The sequence below is a fragment of the Corythoichthys intestinalis genome, chromosome 4 (genome assembly GCF_030265065.1).
Source record: "Corythoichthys intestinalis isolate RoL2023-P3 chromosome 4, ASM3026506v1, whole genome shotgun sequence".
Taxonomy (NCBI): Eukaryota; Metazoa; Chordata; class Actinopteri; order Syngnathiformes; family Syngnathidae; genus Corythoichthys; species Corythoichthys intestinalis.
In genome coordinates this window covers 26960900-26979197 of record NC_080398.1, presented here as the reverse complement: position 1 = coordinate 26979197, position 18298 = coordinate 26960900, and the positions used below count along the sequence as shown (strand labels likewise).

The following is an 18298-nucleotide window of genomic DNA, read 5'->3' as shown; positions in this document are numbered from 1 at the left end:
TAAATCGTGGTTTTGATTTCCTTCAGAAGGCCGTTATATCTGCCCAATAGGGCTACCACAATGAACTGAAGTACAGTGATACTTCTACTTACAAAATTCATTGATTCTGTAAGTAGTCTCGTTAACTGAAAATTCCCTAAGTAAAGACGGTGTTTTCCATGTAAATACCCTAATCCGTTCCAAGCCCCCCCAAATTCAACTTTTATAAAGCATGAAAATGCGTCAACATGTAAAAATACATCTTAGAATTAGATTGTTGAAGAATAAACATACCGGTAATATGAGAGAGTTGTACATAATGTAAAAAATAAAGAATAAGAGTTAATACACTCACGTAAAGCTGTCCCAACACCTCATGGCTTAAGGAGTGAATGAAAAGTATGGAATACACACATACACATACTGTAGAGGTCCCTCTTAGCCTATTGGATACCAGGACGATGATAGGCACTAGCCAATGGCAGAGCAGCTATACTGTAAGTATGTTACGTTTAGTAAACTCTGGGAGCTGCGAGTAGCAGCCCATACTGTATTTTTTGTCTCTCGTATTCTGAAAATGTTTTTTGTAACAAGAGGCGATATTTTCCCGTAGAAGCGTGCGGTAGCCTAAAAATTCTGTTTGTAAAGATGTTTGTAAGTTGAGGTACCACTGTGTCGAAAACTAGCAATCATCAATTGAATTGACAACTTTTTTGATAGTCGGTGAATTGTTTAAAGACTTTGTTGACCTAAATGGCAAAATCCTCATAAGCCTCTTATTGGCAAATATTTTGTTTATTGTTTTGTTCCTTTTTTGTTTATTTCCATTTTTTCAAATTAAAAACAAAAAGGGAACATAAGTACATACTCTATTTATTTGTTGATTGATTTTTAATTTAAAAAAGGAAAAACGGCAAATATACTTTGATTTATTTTTTCTTCATATTGGTTTTTCAGTTTGCCTTCATTTTTTAGTTCATTTTTATATAAGGGGAAAAGACTGAATATGTATCATATAATTTAAAAAAAAAAAAAAAAAAAAGCAAAATGATAGTTACACTGATTTCTGTAGCCCTTAGTCTTTCATTTGAGGACTACGGAAATGTTACTTAAATTATATATTGGGGAACCACACAAAATGATGTGGCGGGCCAGATGTGCCCCCCGGCCACAGGTTTGTAACCTGTGGATTAGGTCATAATATACATCATTGACAATATCTTTAAATTAGGGCTGCAGCTATCGATTGTTTTAATAGTCGATTCATCAATAAACCATTAGTTCGAATAATCGAGTAATCGGATAAGGAACATGAAAAATTAAATAAACTGAGCTGAGCCTCAAACGGTATAAAAAATAAATAAATGATGATCTATGTACAACAAAAGAACAATTGGCTAACTTACATCGCAAAAGTCCGCTAGTTCAAATGCTATAAAATGCTAAAACTTTTTTACAATGCTCTTAACAAATGGTTCAGACACATATTCCCACAAAAATAGGCTAAATATACCTATAAACTAAATTACGAATGCATTAAAAAAAAAATTCCTCAAACAAAATGTTGCCTATGTTGGTCTTAACAGAGAGCACCTGGATTCAGCCATGTGAATTGAGGCCGAATAGAAGGCAGTATCCACCTAAATCAATAAAACTAAATGCAAGCACTTTCAAAATAAACCATTATAACGTCACTTTAATTAAACGAATACTCGAATCAGCAATATTTAATTCAAATATCTTTTTCTAATCGAATACTCGAGTTAATCGATTAATCATTGCAGCTCTACTTTAAATATTTTGTACAAAATAAGACTTTCTTAAACTCTGATGGTAGATGTCCAATCCATTTGGACTAGCAGTGAGTTGGCATGTGTTGTACTTTCTTATTCGATATCAATCTATTATCCTTATTTTAATGTGTTTTAATTCACTACATATGTTTTTCCCTGGTATCATGTTTTTCTGGCAGAGGGTTATGACCAAGCAAACAAGCCTGGATAAGCAGATCGACTCCCTGACAAACATGCTCTCCGAAATGGAGACGCGGGGGCCCTTCAACCCTAAGGTACTGAAGCAGAAGTGACATTATAAACCTTACTAAACATGGACCGTTAAAGACCGCCAGGGTTTTGCCCAACACGTGATAATGATGAGACTAGGAAAAGATTCAGACCGAGGAAGGAAGCAAAACAAAGGCCGGTCGGGCAGTGGAAATAATTTGGAGTTGTGCCATGTCTGGTTTTCTGAGTCTCAGTTCAGGTGGAAAGCTCAATGATAAGTGAACTGCACACACAGCACATTGGGCTGGCAAAGACCGCCAAAAAAAAAAAAAAAAAAAGAGGCAACGCTTGCAGAGAGAGTTGCACACTGACTGGAGCGTGAGAGTGTGATGGAGCCAGAATGTGCTGCCAGAGGTCCATAAATGGAGTGTGTTTAGCCCAGGCGGAGATTCAGGAGCAGGACGCAATAATGTTTGCTCCAAATCTGCTAAATAAATGGTAAAAAAAAATGAAGCACTGTTGATAAAATCCAAACATGATGTTTACTGTTTGCCTTATCAAATCACATCAGTCAAAGCGCTTGCGTCTCGGCGCCTACATGACCTTCCTTTGGTAAATTCTAAAGTCAATCCAGAATTGGAGGACATTTTATGTCCTGGCATTTTACGTAATCCACATACTAAAGCTTGCGGTGTAAAGAAATCTGTGTAAAGTTACTTGTCTAAAATAGATGAAGGCTTGACAAATGCAGTTTTTGTCTTCTGGGCTCACAAATAGAAGTTAAGATGAAAAATGTAAATTTGGGGAATTGTTTGCTTGAAACTGTGGGAACATTTGTTTTAATAAAAACAATATTCCACATGAATTATTCATGAAATGTGTGTCATACAACATGCACGCAACCCTGTTACCATAACCTTTTTAGTGTGGTAGAAGAAAGCAGTGAATCACATGATACGCATCATCAGACTGTTTTTCAAAAGAATGGCTCAAGCAAATTTATGTCCTCGCTTCTAAGTTTCATTTTTTAAAATGGTTAGCTTTAAGTATGTTTGTCCTCTTGATCAGCAATAACAGCTAGCTAAACGGCTAGCTTCTACTCTTTAGAACAGACATGACCAAAGTCCGACCCGGGGGCCAAATGCGGCCCTTGGTCAAATTTCATCTGGCCCCCAGCCTCTGTCATAAAATCCATAATGTAATGCCCGCACACAGACTTAATAAATTGGTCAGCAGTACTGCTACTGCTATATGAAGTAGCTTACACACTAAACGCTGCTCCTCATTTACCCACTAAAAGGCAGGAGCACTCCAAGCAACATTACCCTATGTGACCTTTACAATTTTCTAAAATGGCGAACATCAACAAAAAAAAGAAAGTTGACTGCGACGGCCGACGCTTTAAGGATAGGTGGAAATTGGACTATTTCTTCACTAAAATACGCAACAACAGTGTCTGCCTCATTTGCAAAGACACAGTCGCTGTTTTTAAAGAGTTCAATATGAGGCGATATTACCAAACAAGACACGCTGACATGTACGAAAAGATTAGAGGGAAGAAACGCAGCGAGAAATTGAAGCAACTTGAAGCTAGCTTAATTTCACAGCAGCAGTATTTCACACGAGCCTGAGAGTCGAAAGAGAGTGCCACAAAGGCTAGTGGCGAGATTGTTGAAATTATTAATTTAAAAAAATAATAAAGCAAATGTGACACACAACATGGCTTGCTAAAATGTGCTTAAATAGATTGTTCTACGAAAAGGACATCAGCCAAGGTCGGCCCCCCACATTTTTACCACACCAAATATGGCCCCCTTTGCAAAAAGTTTGGACACACCTGCTTTAGAAAAAGCTAACATTAATACAGATTTGCAACCGTTGCACAACTACGATTATGGCAGATATTGTAAATATCAATTAAATCCCGTTATAGAAATTTTATCGTTGATCTGCAAGCTAAGCAAATGAAGCTTTTGATATTGTATTGCCTATCATTGCTGAATATGGAGGGGAAAAATACTAAAAAGTGAAGGCTTATTTTTCAAGAACTTTGAAGCCAGTATATGGCGGAAAACACAGACAAGGCTGAAAAAGCAGTTTCTGGTCTTGCACCCCTCTTTAAAATAAACTGTAGTATTTTAAGCCAAAAGAACTGTTGTGTTTGATATAACAATATGTCTATATGCTACCATAGCAGATTAATGGCGCAATAAGCCCCCGAACTATTTTTAATTTGTCCGTTTTACCCTTGAAACCCCCGTTTACAGACGTCGCGCAACCGCTTTTGTTTCGAGCTAGTCATAAAAAGGTAAGTAATCATATTTATTATTCGAAATGTCTGTCATTTTTAGCTTAGAATCATTAATTGATGTCTAATATTTCGTTTAAAAAAAAAAAAAAAAAAATTCACTCGCATATTTTAAACTTTTAAACTAATTACGTCACAATCAAAAAATTGGCGTCTGTAAAAAAAGTCACGGATATCTACCTCATAACTATCGCTTTATTGTATTTTTTTTGTTACTGTCGCATTTTCCCCAATATTTTAGATGATAAATAATCGATCCAAACAAAGAAAAATTGGGAAAAAAACGTTTGAAAGGGTTAATATATGAAAAAGAAAATCTCGACCACTCCTTGATGTCTGCGATTTTTGCATTGGACCCTTGTTATATCACCATGTTTCACCCATAAAATCCCCCAAAAATCCGGCTGTGGCCATTCACAACTGTGTCTTGACACTCTGTGATACATGCTACATGGAGTTTTTGGATCAAAACATGGTAACTACGCGATAATACCTCGTTAAAATCGTGGCGTCTTTAATTCTGCTCTCGCGTGCTCTCGCCTCCAATTACGGTTTTGCTGTTTAATTTTTTTTTTTTTTTTTTTTAAATGCCCTCCTGTTCAAAATTTTTGTTCCCCCAGAAAATAAAGATTTTAAGCTTTCCAATGATGTCTCACACATGCATACAGGACAATTTTGAAATATGGCCAAATTGGGTGTCTCAGAGCGGAAATTCAAGTCACCTGACTGTTTTCCGCCATATCCTCCAATTCTCGAATAGCCAAATAGCACTTTTTTTTTTGTTTTTGTTTTTAAAGGGTTTTGTTGTATCATGAACTAAAAGGATTTTCTTTGAATGTGTTTACCACAGTTGCCAAACCAGTATTCTTCAGTGCAATCGGCCAAACCAGCCGGTCCCCCACCAACAGCCCCAAAGCCAGCGCTCTCTTTCCTACCACCTCCCGAAATGGGCGATCGCCCCCCTCCTGCACCCTGGGCAGAGGAGTTGAAAGCCCGAACCAACCGACAGGCTAACCACAACTCACCACCACCACCAGTGGCCAAGTCCCCATTCGGAGCGCGGCTAACTACTTCGTCTTCGTCTCTTGCGAAAAAACTCAACCAAAACCTGAACCAGAACCAGACTCCAAATTCTGCCAGCAGTCCGCAGAAAACCACCCCCGTGTCCACCAACAGCACTTTTCCTCCAGTTCCGTCCTCTCCACCTGCACCTGCTGCTTCACCAAACAATATTGCTGGCACTCACATCAAGAGTCCTCAGTTTGTCAGTCAGAATCAAAACAAACCTGTTGCTGTACCTCCTCACCAAACGAAAACTGTGGCATCTCCTCCGCCATCTTCCTTCAATCAGCCAATGAAATCGCCTCCTGCATCTACGGTATGTATACAAAACTAAAGCAACACAATGATCATTTGGACAAAAAACAGTAAATAGGGACAAGCATTAAAGGCATTGTTTCCCAACCAATATTTGTCCAACATTAAAAGGACAGACAACACAGTTATCATGTGCATCCCAGCAGAAAGAATATCTTTCAAAAATCGCACACACACACAGAAATTATTTTTTTATGTATAATAGCGGGGGGGAAATTTAACAGAAAGCCAGTGCTTCCAGGAAGTGGCCACCCTTAGTGTGAGCAGACATTTCCTCAATCCTCGTACAATTTTTGCCAACCAAATGCAAGTATCCCACATAGCCTGTCCTCCCTCATGATCTCGGTACTGTATTTTTCGGACTATATGTCGCACCTGAGTATAAGTCGCACCAGCCAAAAAATGAAGAGGGAAAAAAAACCATGTTGCACCGGAGCATGTCTAATTTCTGGGGGAAATTTATTTGATAAGTTACGGCCAATGTGGAAACACAGGCTTTGAGCACAGTCTTGCGATTTAGTGTGAAAATAACATGTGAAATGCTAAAATAATCTGTTAATAATTTTATGAGAGAGAGAGAGCGAGAGAGAGAGAGAGACTACGACTTATAGACAGAAAAAATATAGTAATGCAGTCCCTGACAAAAGTCTTATCCATTTTGTAGAAACAATTGCTAATAACCTGACTTTTAATTATTCAATTGATTTCAGAAATGGCTCATATGAAAGCTAAGACCCTCCCAAATGATGTTGAATGTACAAAAATATATTCGTTTCACTGAAAAAAGATTCATCATTTAATGAAGACATAAAGGTCAAATTTTGGCAAGACAAAACTTTTGTCGCCTACAGAAAGTAGTGTGAAAATTGAACAAAAAATGTACTTCAAATACAAAAGTATGTAAGACAACATAAGCGAATTAAGTAGTGGTGCTGCGAGATCCAAATTTAATATTTTGTATGACTTCCATGGGTTTGAAGGACTGCCTCCATCCGGTTCGTCAAAGATTCATACAATTTATTGATGAAGTCATCAGGAACATCAAAGAAAGCAGTCTTGCTTGCCTCCCAGAGTTCTTCAACATTCTTGGGTTTCGTCTTCCATGCTTCCTCTTTCATCCTATCAATAATGTTCATGTCTGGTGACTGGGCTGGCCAGTCCTGGAGAATTTTGATCTTCTTTGCCTTGAGGAACTTTGAGGTAGAGATTGAAGTATGCGATGGAGTTTTCTGAGTGAATCTTGGATCCATGCGGGCTCCAGTAGGTCTCCTGCAATATTTGTGGTGACTGTGGTGTCATTCAATGGAAGATTCATCTGAAAAATCCACCTTTTGCCACAAAACAGTGACGTTTGGTGGTGGTAAAATCATGGTCTGGGGTTACATCCAGTATGGGGGTGTGCGAGAGATCTGCAGGGTGGAAGGCAACGTAAATAGTCTAAAATATCAACAAATCTTAGGAACAAATTATGCAGCAGGATGGTGCTCCATCGCATACTTCAATCTCTACCTCAAAATTCCTCAAGGCAAAGAAGATAAAAGATCCTCCTGGACTAGCAAGCCCAGTCACCAGACATGAACATCATTGAGCATGTCTGGGTTAGGATGAAAGAGGAAGCATGGAAGACGAAACCCAAGAATGTTGATGAACTCTGGGAGGCATGCAAGACTGCTTTCTTTGATAATCCTGATGACTTGTATGAATCCTTGCCGAGCCACATTGATGCAGTCCTTCAAGCCCATGGAAGTCATACAAAATATTAACCCCTTAATGCCTTCAATATGAAGCAATTGTCAGAGAATCACAAAAGTTAAAAAATAAGGTCTTAATGGAACTCTTTTTTTCAAATTTGTAAAAAGGAAAAAAAAAATTAATATGTTTAATAATCGCTCTAATATCTATAACCCTTGCTAAATCCTGTTTTTTTTCTCATGGAACCTGCAGATGCATGAGTTGACTTGCATCCATTTTTTTTTTTTTTTTTTTTTTTTTTGGAGGGAAGATATCAAATGTGATACATTTGGCGTTAAGGGGTTAAATTTGGATCTCACAGCACCACTACTTAATTCGCTTATGTTATGTAACATATTTTTGTATTTGAAGTACATTTTTTATTTAATTTTCACACTACTTTCTGTAGGCGACAAAACTTTTGTCTTGCCAAAATTTGACCATTATGTCTCCATTAAATGATAAATCTTTTTTCAGTGAAACAAATATATTTTTGTACATTCAGCATCATTTGGGAGGGTCTACTAATAATCGGTATCGGTCCTGAAAAACCCATATCGATTGATCTCTAATAACAACTTAAACACAGGATTCCTGTTGGGTCTTAAAAAGGCTGAAAAGTCTAAAATTGTCTCATCTTTATTAAGTGTTTTAAAAAGGGATAGATTTTTCTTTCTTGCAGGTCTTAAATGGCTTAATTTTAGATTGTGCTGAATAGCACGAAATTGTATTCGGAACATTTTTTAATTCTAGTTTTTGTGTCATTTTTCGTTTGTTTTGCGGGGTTGGTGCTGAAATTTGCTCAAGACTTGGCAATGAATTCTCATCTACATGGTCTTTTTAAAAGTATTCAATTTCACTTGATGAAACCTGTTGGGGTTTATTTTTTTCAGAGACCAAGGACAAATATTATACATTTTGATCATAAAATGCAGAATGAAAAGGCGTCTGACGAAGCAGCTTGTTTACCAAACGCTCGATCTCACTCCGAATCACTACAAATAAAGTCTTCATCTTCAGTGTCACCTCTGAATATCAACGCCAGATTTCCTTTCTCCTAACTCTTAGTGTTGGGGAAAAACTACATACTGTATTAGAGCGCAGCAGAATTTAAGTTGCAGGCCCAGCTGAACTATGAAAAAACTAATGTATTGTCTGGAAAACATGGTACTTATTTAGTGCAGCCTGTGTATTTTTTTGTCTGACAAATTGAAGCAAATATCTGCAGGAAAAAAAGAATACTAACAGCTAGGAGTGGTACGTCACGATACGATACGATTTGCGATATAAAGCATACGGTAACGATCTGATGATATGGCGATACAACGATTATCGATACATTGGTCAGGAAATCCGTGTAGGATATTCTATAAACAGTTAATAAACAGAAAAAACAAGCTTCTGATGTGAATTGGAATGGGTTTATCACTAGTAGACATCCAATCCATTTGAACTGGGAGGTTGGCAGCGAATGAACATTCGTTGATCCCACTTCAAACGGATTGGACCTCTATAGCCGTCAGTGGCAGCCAATGCCAGGCAACGATGTAATTTTGGGCCATTTAAGGTCATTTACCGTATTTTCGGACTATAAGTCGCAGTTTTTTTCATCGTTTAGCTGGGGGTGCAACTTATTCTCAGGAGCGACTTATGTGTGAAATTATTAACAAATTGGTTCATTTCTAGGGCTGTCAAAATTATCGCGTTAACAGGCGTTAATTAATTTTTTAAATTAATCACGTTAAAATATTTGACGCAATTAACGCACATGCCCCACTCAAACAGATTAAAATGACAGCAGTGTCATGTCCACTTGTTACTTGTTTTTTGTCTCCCTCTGCTGGCGCTTTGGTGCGACTGATTTTATGGGTTGACATCAACAATGGCGAGCTACTAGTTTATTTTTTTGATTGAAAATTTTACAAATTTTATTAAAACGAAAACATTTGGAGGGGTTTTAATCTAAAATTTCTATAACTTGAACTAACATTTATCTTTTAAGAACTACAAGTCTTTCTATCCATGGATCGCTTCAACAGAATGTTAATGTTAATGCCATCTTGTTGATTTGTTATACAAATACAGTACTTATGTACAGTATGTTGAATGTATATATCCGTCTTATCTTTCCATTCCAACAATAATTTACAGAAAAATATTTTATAGATGGTTTGAATTGCGATTAATTACGATGAATTAATTTTTAAGCTGTGATTAACTCGATTAAAAATTTTAATTGTTTAACAGCCCTAATCATTTCACATGTTATTTTGGTGTTTTGGAGTGACACTGATGGTTTGGTAAACTTGTTAGTATGTTGTATATGCTCTATTCTATCCTATAGTTATCTGAATAACTCTTAATAGCTATGTTACATTAACATACCAGCCACGTTCACATTTCATTGTTCATGCATCATGTAACATTATCATACTGTACACTTATTCAGCATGTTTGTCTCTATTGTATTTTTATTTTAAATTGTCTTTCAAGATGACATATCTGTTCTATGTGTTGGATTTTATCTAGTAAATTTCCCCCAAAAATGCGACTTATACTCCGGTGCGAGTTATACGTTTTTTTTTTCCCTCTTCATTGCGCATTTTTGGGCTGGTGCGACTTATACTCGGGTGCGACTTAGTCCGAAAAATATGGTACCTGTTGATTTTCAGTTACTTCCTGTTGATTTTGGGGTATTTTATGGGTCACTTCCAGTTTATTTTGAGTTACAGAACAGGAAGTGACTTGTGAATCACCCAAATGAATAGGCAGTGACTCAAACTCAACAGGAAATGACCTTTAATTGCCCTTAAATGAACTGCAAGTGACCTGTAAATGCCCTGAAAATCAGACAAAATGACTGTGAATGCTCTGGTTTCGAATGAACCAACATTCCCAGTTTAAATGGATTGGGCGTCGTGCTTCGTCAATGCAGCCTTAGAGTTAACTGAGACACTTGTTGGTTCCTTTTTATCATTTTTTAAACTCGATTCTTGGCAGGAGCATATCGATAACCTTTTGGGATACAAAGTATCACGATATATCACCATTTCGATATTTTGTCACACCCCTACTAAACATGCCAATGAACTATTTGCATTCATAAGTAACAAAGTCATGACTTGATTTAAAAAAAAAAAAAAAATTAATGATATACAATTTTCTGTGCGTGGACAGCCGTCACCTCCTGGACCAGTGTTAACTTCGGGAGGAGGCGTACCACTCAACATGAAAGAAGTGGAGGAACTGGAAAGAATGACCAAGGACTTCATTAAAAACATGGACGCCCACCCACCTGTAGGCCCTGCCCCTATGACCGGTATGAACAGACCATTTTTTGACTTTTTGGCTGCCATTTGAACTACAGTGGGGCAAATAAGTATTTAGTCACCCATCACTTGTGCAAGTTTCCTACTTGAAAAGATTAGGGAGGCCTGTAATTTTCAACATGTGTAAACCTCAACCATGAGAGACAGAATGTGAAAAAAAAAACAGAAAATCACATTGTTTGATTTTTAAAGAATTTATTTCCAAATTAGAGTGGAAAATAAGTATTTGGTCACCTAAAAACAAGCAAGATTTCTGGCTGTCAAAGAAGTCTAACTTCTTCTAACGAGGCTCCACTCGTTACCTGTATTAATGGCACCTGTTTTAACTCCTTATCGGTATAAAAGACACCTGCCCTCAGGCTCAGTCAGTGACACTCTAAACTCCACTATGGCCAAGACCAAAGAGCTTTCGAAGGACACCAGAGAAAAAATTGTAGACCCGAACCAGGCTGGGAAGACTGAATCTGCAATAGGTAAGACACTTGGTGTAAAGAAATCAGCTGTGGGAGCAATTATTAGAAAATGGAAGACGTGCAAGACCACTGATAATCTCCCTCGATTTGGGGCTCCAGGCAAGACTCACCCCGTGGCATCAAAATGATAACAAGAACGGTGAGCAAAAATCCCACAACCACACGGGGGGACCTAGTGAATAACCTAAAGAGAGCTGGAACCACAGTAACAAAGGCTACTATCAATAACACAATGTGCCACCAGGGACTCAAATCCTCTACTGCCAGACGTGTCCCCCTGCTGAAGCCAGTACACGTCCAGGCCCGTCTGCGGTTCGCTAGAGAGCATTTGGATGATCCAGAAGAGGACTGGGAGAATTTGTTATGGTCAGATGAAACCAGAATAGAAATTTTTGGTAGAAACACCAGTTCTCGTGTTTGGAGGAGAAAGAATATACCCACTGTGAAGCATGGGGGTGGAAACATCATGCTTTGGGGCTGTTTTTCTGCAAAGGGACCAGGACGACTGATCTGTGTAAAAGAAAGAATGAATGGGGCCATGTATCGAGAGATTTTGAGTGAAAATCTCCTTCCAATAGCAAGGGCATTGAAGATGAGACGTGGCTGGATCTTTCAGCATGACAATGATCCCAAACACATAGCCAGGGCAACAAAGGAGTGGCTTTGTAAGAAGCATTTCAAGGTCCTGGAGTGGCCGAGCCATTCTCCAGATCTCAACCCCATAGAAAATCTGTGGAGGGAGTTGAAAGTCCGTGTTGCCCAACAACAGCCCCAAAACATCACTGCTCTAGAGGAGATCTGCATGGAAGAATGGGCCAAAATACCAGCAACAGTGTGTGAAAAGCTTGTGAAGAGTTACGGAAAACGTTTGGCCTCCGTTATTGCCAACAAAGGGTACATAACAAAGTATTAAGATGAACTTTTGGTATTGACCAAATACTTATTTTCCACCATGATTTGCAAATAAATTCTTTAAAAATCAAACAATGTGATTTTCTGTTTTTTTTCCACATTCTCTCTCTCAGGGTTGAGGTTTACCCATGTTGACAATTATAGGCCTCTCTAATATTTTGAAGTGGGACAACTTGCACAATTAGTGGTTGACTAAATACTTATTGCCCCACTGTATCTATCGCTGTCACTGGCAGCAAATGAACCCTTTCACACATTTGTCATTTTAGACCATTGCGGCAAATGCGGTGAGGCGCTGTCCCGCACTCAGCCGGCAGTGCGAGCCATGGAGAAACTTTTTCACTCCAACTGCTTCTGTTGCATTACATGCCATCGCCCCCTGCAGGGAATGCAGTTCTATGACAGGAATGGTTCTCCAGAATGTGAGGAATGCTACATGGTAAGAAGAACAATACAAACTGTTAGGGAGACCTTTATTTTTTTTTTTTTGGTTCTCCAAGATCCATGTTGTTCTCTTTAGAATTCCCTGGCGGTGTGCTCCCGTTGTGGAGAGAGGATCACAGACCGCGTTCTGAAGGCAGTTGGTCAGTGTTTCCATTCCCACTGTTTCCGCTGTAGCACCTGCTCCTGCATACTGGAAGGGGCACCCTTCATCACGGACGATAACAACAACCCTTACTGTGTCCAGGATTACCACAGGTGATCATTCATACATTGTGATTGTCTCACGTGTGTGGAAATATGACGTACTTGACTACGTTATCATTGCAGGCGTTTCTCTCCGCTGTGTGTGAGCTGCAATGAGCCCATTATTCCGGCGCCGGGCAGCGAGGAGACTGTTAGAGTGGTGGCTCTCGACAAGAACTTCCACCTTAAGTGTTACCGCTGCGAAGTACGATATTTTCCATTGTCTTTTGATTTAATTATTGAGTGTTTGGATCAGCAACTTCATTTTGATACATAAAAAAATGATGGGTGGAAGTCAAACTAAGTTGGACTAACGGAATGTATGCAATATGCATAAAAAATGAAATGTTGCAGAAATGTGCGCAGCCCAACAGAAAAAACATTACAGGGAGTCCCCGGGTTACGAACGAGTTCCATTCTTACGCTGGCGACGTAACCAGAATTTCCGCGCAAGTTATCATCAACCCTTTAACTCATTCACTCCCAGCCATTTTCACTGGAGTAAGGCCCTTCGCTCCTGGCCGTTTTACTGGATTTTGACTGATTTTGCAAGGCCCACAGAAAATTCTGTTCTATTGCTATATAAACATGGAACCCACCAAAAGAAAGCTTAGACTCTCTTCTTTCAGCAGAAAAAAAAGTTCATATCTTTTTCCATTCTTTAGAAATCAGCATTAGAAAATGGCTTGGTTTGAGCAATTTTCCAGTTTCTGATGAAAAAACGGAGAAATTGAGCTTTTTGTGAAAGCATACATTTCAAACATTGACTTATACACACTATTTTTTGCTTTCATGACATCCCAACCATCTGAATAATATTTTCCTTTTACAAAATAAGATAAACAACAAGACAAATAGAGCTTTTGCTAGCAAAGTAACAATTTATTTACACATAACTGAAAGATGACGCTGTTCTGGCCGCGATAGCCGGTTAAACTTTTCCGTCATCGCCGTCTGTCTCATAAAGATGAATTTTTTTGAGTCTCTGCGGGCTCTGCTCACGAGCAGCACAGACTCAAAGGCATTGTCCGCTGCACTAGTGGTCCCGGTCGTTTCTGCCCAGTCGTCCAGCGCCTGGCATCCATTCGGTCGTCTTCGGCCGGCGCTCAGCCATGCGGCTTGGCCGTTCGTTGCCGTTGAATCGGATTGCGGGTCTTACCAAATACACTACTGCCCTCCAGTGGCCAGTTTTATTGCTTTGAAATTGATTTTCAGCTTTGTGATTTGGAGCTAAATTGAATCACGACCCAGAGATGTCTTTTTTTGGGGGGGGGGGGGGGGGGGCGGGGACGTAAAAAAAACGTATAAATACGTCTTTGTGACACTGAAACAATTAAAAATGGAACGTATTTCCCGTATTGAACACCAAATTATTTTTTATCCAGAAAATAATTACAGTGCATCTGAAACAAATGATTATAACAATATATTTGAGAGAAAAAGCATGTTATTTTGCCTCATTCAAATCTTAATATCTGAACATATGTAAACTATAGTGCAATCACATTCGCAAATGAATGGCTTCTGGTTTTTGAAATGTAAATAAACCAGTCTATTGTAATAAAACAACAAAATATGTAATAACGGCGTTAACCATCAAAGTGAGGTCTAACTGTAACCGTAATCTTGAAACAAATCTAAATAAGGAAAAACATTACAATAAAATAATACAAAGTGGTTTAACTTGAGAGTAGCTGAGATCTGTCATGACAGAACATTACTCCTCAAGTTCAGCATTCGCTTCAATGATATCTGGCGCCATCTAGCATCGTGAATGGGTATAATGTCTAGACCCCGAGTATAAGACGACTCCCACTTTTTCATTCTTATTTCAATGCAAAAAACACCGTCTTATATTCGGGCCAATACGGTATACGTTTTTGGGAGCAAATGAGTTAATTACCCCGAAGCACCCACTAAATCTCAAAATAACTATCCAGAAACATGTATTATACGTCACTGTACTGTCCTTGCAAAGACATTAGAGCTAACCTGCTACTTCTTCATGGGAGCAAATGCGCTCTTTCTGGTGTGTATGCGCGCGTGGGCGTTCTTCTTAGTGTGTACATGTGCTCTTTCTCACATGCGGAAGGGTTTTAAGGTTTGTAAATCCTAATACCTGCTCTACGCTAAATGAAAGCATGCATCACAAAACAAAGTGAACATTATAATCAAATACACATTTCGCCAAAGGGCACAACAGTCATGTTTATAAAAACTAAGATATTGTGAGGTACAATAAGGTACGATTTACACGAAAAAAAAATAAATAAATAAACGGCTGGAGACAAAATGGCGGACGAGACTCCAGCGTTGTGAAGTCGAAATCTCGTAAGTCAGATACATCGTAACCCGGGGACTACCTGTATTCAATACAGCTTTGTTCTGCAAAAATAGCCTTGTGGTGGAACGGTGAAAAGAAACTGCACTAAGAGTTACAGGGCCCCTTCAGCCAGGGTTGTTTATGTGGCGAAGGGATACAGCTCATAACTAATAGGATGGGAAGATAGGTTGGATTAAGGTGTGTCAGGACAGACCCATTGCACTCACCCAATATTAAAACAAATCACCTGTGAGTTTTACTGAGACAACGTACAGTGATCCCTCGTTTTTCGCGGTTAATGGGGAACAGAACCCGCCACGATAAGTAGCACCCCAACCCAAAAATATTTTGTGTGTTTATGTGTTCAATGTATTTATTCAGATTTGGCATTGAAAAGAGATACATATAAGAAATGTTTTTTTTTTCACTTTTTTCTCCCCAAAGTCTAATAATAAAAAAAAACCTTGATGTATACATATTTTAAAACATGAGTTTTAAGCACTTCAAATGTATTATGAGACGTTTTTAAAATGTTACTCTCCCACCAAATTGATTTTGAATGAATGAATGAAATATTTATTGTCATCATCATCGGTATCATTGACAGTTACAAAATGTGGGATAGTTGGCCAAAGAAAGAGAATCATTGACAGTCACAAAATATGGAATGATTTGCCCGAAAAGAACGATGACAGACAAAGGAAGACGGGAAAAGCATATCCTTATCAATACCCGTCCACCTACAGCCCGGGACGCACAGTCTAGCATAGCAGAGTTGCATAGTCACATTACATGAGCTTTTATTTTCCATTTGGGTTTTTTTTCTTTTTGCTTTTGTCCGTTTTTTCACTTGTATATCTTCCCAAAAGTCATTTAATTTTAATTAAGAATAAAGTATAAATATGGTTGTCTTTATTAACCTCTTCTGACCTGAGCATGCTGCTGAAGGACATGACGCGTTCACATCTATAAATCAATAAATACACTGAATTTAGTTGCTATTGCCACTTCTGAGAGATTGCAATTTTTGGCTTTTTGAAGCTGGCTGAGACGCAACGCAACTTCAAAAAGGCAAACAAAAGTGCTCATTTCTCATCAAAAACAATGTAACATTAGTATTTAAAAAAACAAAAGCATGAAAAATCCTCAACCAAAAAAATTGCGCTTTGTTCTGGTATTTTATTGGAGTAAAAATCAGCAAAGATTTTTTGTTGTTGTCAAGCACAAAAAATGCAGGTCTGAGGGGGTTAAATGCTTCATTGAGTGAGTCCACTCAAATCCGCTCAATTACACACAATGAATTGCCACAGCAACTGTTTAACAAGCTAAACGATGATTGACGCATGCGGCGCTTTGAAGTTTCGGCTTCTAAGCATCTCTGGCAAGATCAAACCTTAACATCTGTCAATCATCGTTAACTTTAATAAGCAACTCTAGTGCACTGCCAAGCAAAAAAAAGCACTAGGAGGGAGAGTGAGACTACGTGATCTGATTTGCGGAGCTCATCTGTGTTTGTTTATTTATTAATTTTCAGGAAAAAATGTGCGATGGACTGAGGGCACGAAGTAGCGCGGGATCACTGTACTAACTTTTACCATTTAGTAATTGCTAATCTTGGCAAAAAAAATCTGATGTTGATTTGGATTGTTTTGATATATTTCACAGGACTGTGCTCGCCCTCTCTCCATCGAAGCGGACGAGAACGGCTGCTATCCGCTGGATGGCCGCATCTTGTGTTTGAAGTGCCACGCCAAGCGAGCCAATTAGAGCAGTCAAGTCCCCTTTTCCCCCTTCTCCTCTTCTGCTTCAATCTGAACCAAATCTTAAAGCACAGGTTCCATACAGGGCTTTTTATTCAGTGTTTCGTGTGAATGTCCCACCTGGAAAAAGGGTGCGTTTTGCATGCCGTACCGCCGAGTCCTCTCGTCGTCCGTTCGTTGGATCCACTTTAGTGCAGAGGTAATGTACTGCACCGCCGCAGATCTCTCTCGTAGACTTCTCGTTGTCGTATGTTTATGCTAAATAAAATTAAATAAAATGCTCCGCGTATCTTGCACAGACCGCTTGGATCAAATAGCATTCCGGCACACTGCTGGAAAATATATCCTCCTCGATGACACTTAATTCAAACTAGTTAAGAGTAGAGATAGGTATTAAACGCATGCTGTACGGCTGCTCAGGTTGCGAACAAAAAGCCGAGCAAAGCTTTACCAGCACAGATTCCATTATGGAAATCTTTTCATGTAGCTAACAGCGTCACCAGCTTGCCTCCAAACAGGACCTATTACAGTTTGTGATAATTCTGAAATCCTTTGTGTTGTCAGTGTCATTTGGACTTCAAAGTTCACACACACAATCGTAGGCACCATTGTTCTGTTGCATTGTATATGAACTTTTTGCTTTAAGTAATGTAATATATAGACTTTTTTATGTTGAGCATAGTGACCAAATTTTTAGCTGTTTAATGGAAGTGTTTGGAACTTTTATTGTGCATCATTTACTTATTTTTGAGCCCTGTTGACCTTTATCTCCCATAGAGGTGAAAGTAAACACTTCCATTATCTTCCATGAGTCACATTTTTTACTTCTGTATTCTTTTATGATAATGTATTTCTTTACATACTGTACGTCTGGCATTGTGCCTTCACTCTTGAATTCTGGCGGTCCCTTAAAATGGAAGCTAGGTTACTTAGGACAAAGTCATTCCTCACCGAGAAAACAAAAGTGACTCAGCATCGCATGCTCGCTGTGTACTGTAGGTGCTGGTTTTTCTCAAGTATTACCATATACGGTCTTCTGCACCAACAGCTCTAAATGCCTTTGCGTGTTCCAATACCCATGACGATGCCTGCATTTATCTGGTGTGATGTTGCCTTGTCCTTTTTGTATTACTTTTTTATATAAACAACTGTTTGATATGTGTGAATGTATTATGTGTTTCAAACATTTGGCCCTATTTCCCAAAAATAAATAAATAAAATGTTGGATGTTTTTGATTCTTCTTAACTCGTTAGATGCTATTGATGGCCATGAGACATCAATGCTCTGGACGTCCATTGCCATTCATGGCAGTGAACTACCATATTTATTGAGTCACACTTTGTTTCACAGTGTTGCTGGGTCTACGACCTATACTCAGGTATGACTTTTTTTTGTTTTTTTTGTTTAATCACTAA

The 18298-nt window shown here is 38.6% G+C and overlaps 1 protein-coding gene across 3 annotated transcripts in view; it reads left to right on the top strand.

Moving 5' to 3' along the window:
* zyx (zyxin) overlaps positions 1-18131 on the top strand; it is a 35601-nt gene extending 17470 nt beyond the window's left edge. For 2 of the 3 annotated variants that reach the window (XM_057834818.1, XM_057834819.1), the window contains exons 4-10: positions 1952-2047; positions 5141-5668; positions 10576-10717; positions 12382-12551; positions 12633-12811; positions 12884-13004; positions 16788-18130. In XM_057834818.1, the coding sequence (XP_057690801.1) occupies positions 1952-2047; positions 5141-5668; positions 10576-10717; positions 12382-12551; positions 12633-12811; positions 12884-13004; positions 16788-16889 (1338 nt within the window). In that variant the 3' untranslated portion in view covers positions 16890-18130. Of the gene's footprint in view, positions 1-1951; positions 2048-5140; positions 5669-10575; positions 10718-12381; positions 12552-12632; positions 12812-12883; positions 13005-16787 lie in introns of all 3 variants that reach the window. The other variant, XM_057834820.1, reaches the window with a different exon arrangement.
* The last annotated feature ends 167 nt before the right edge of the window (positions 18132-18298 follow it).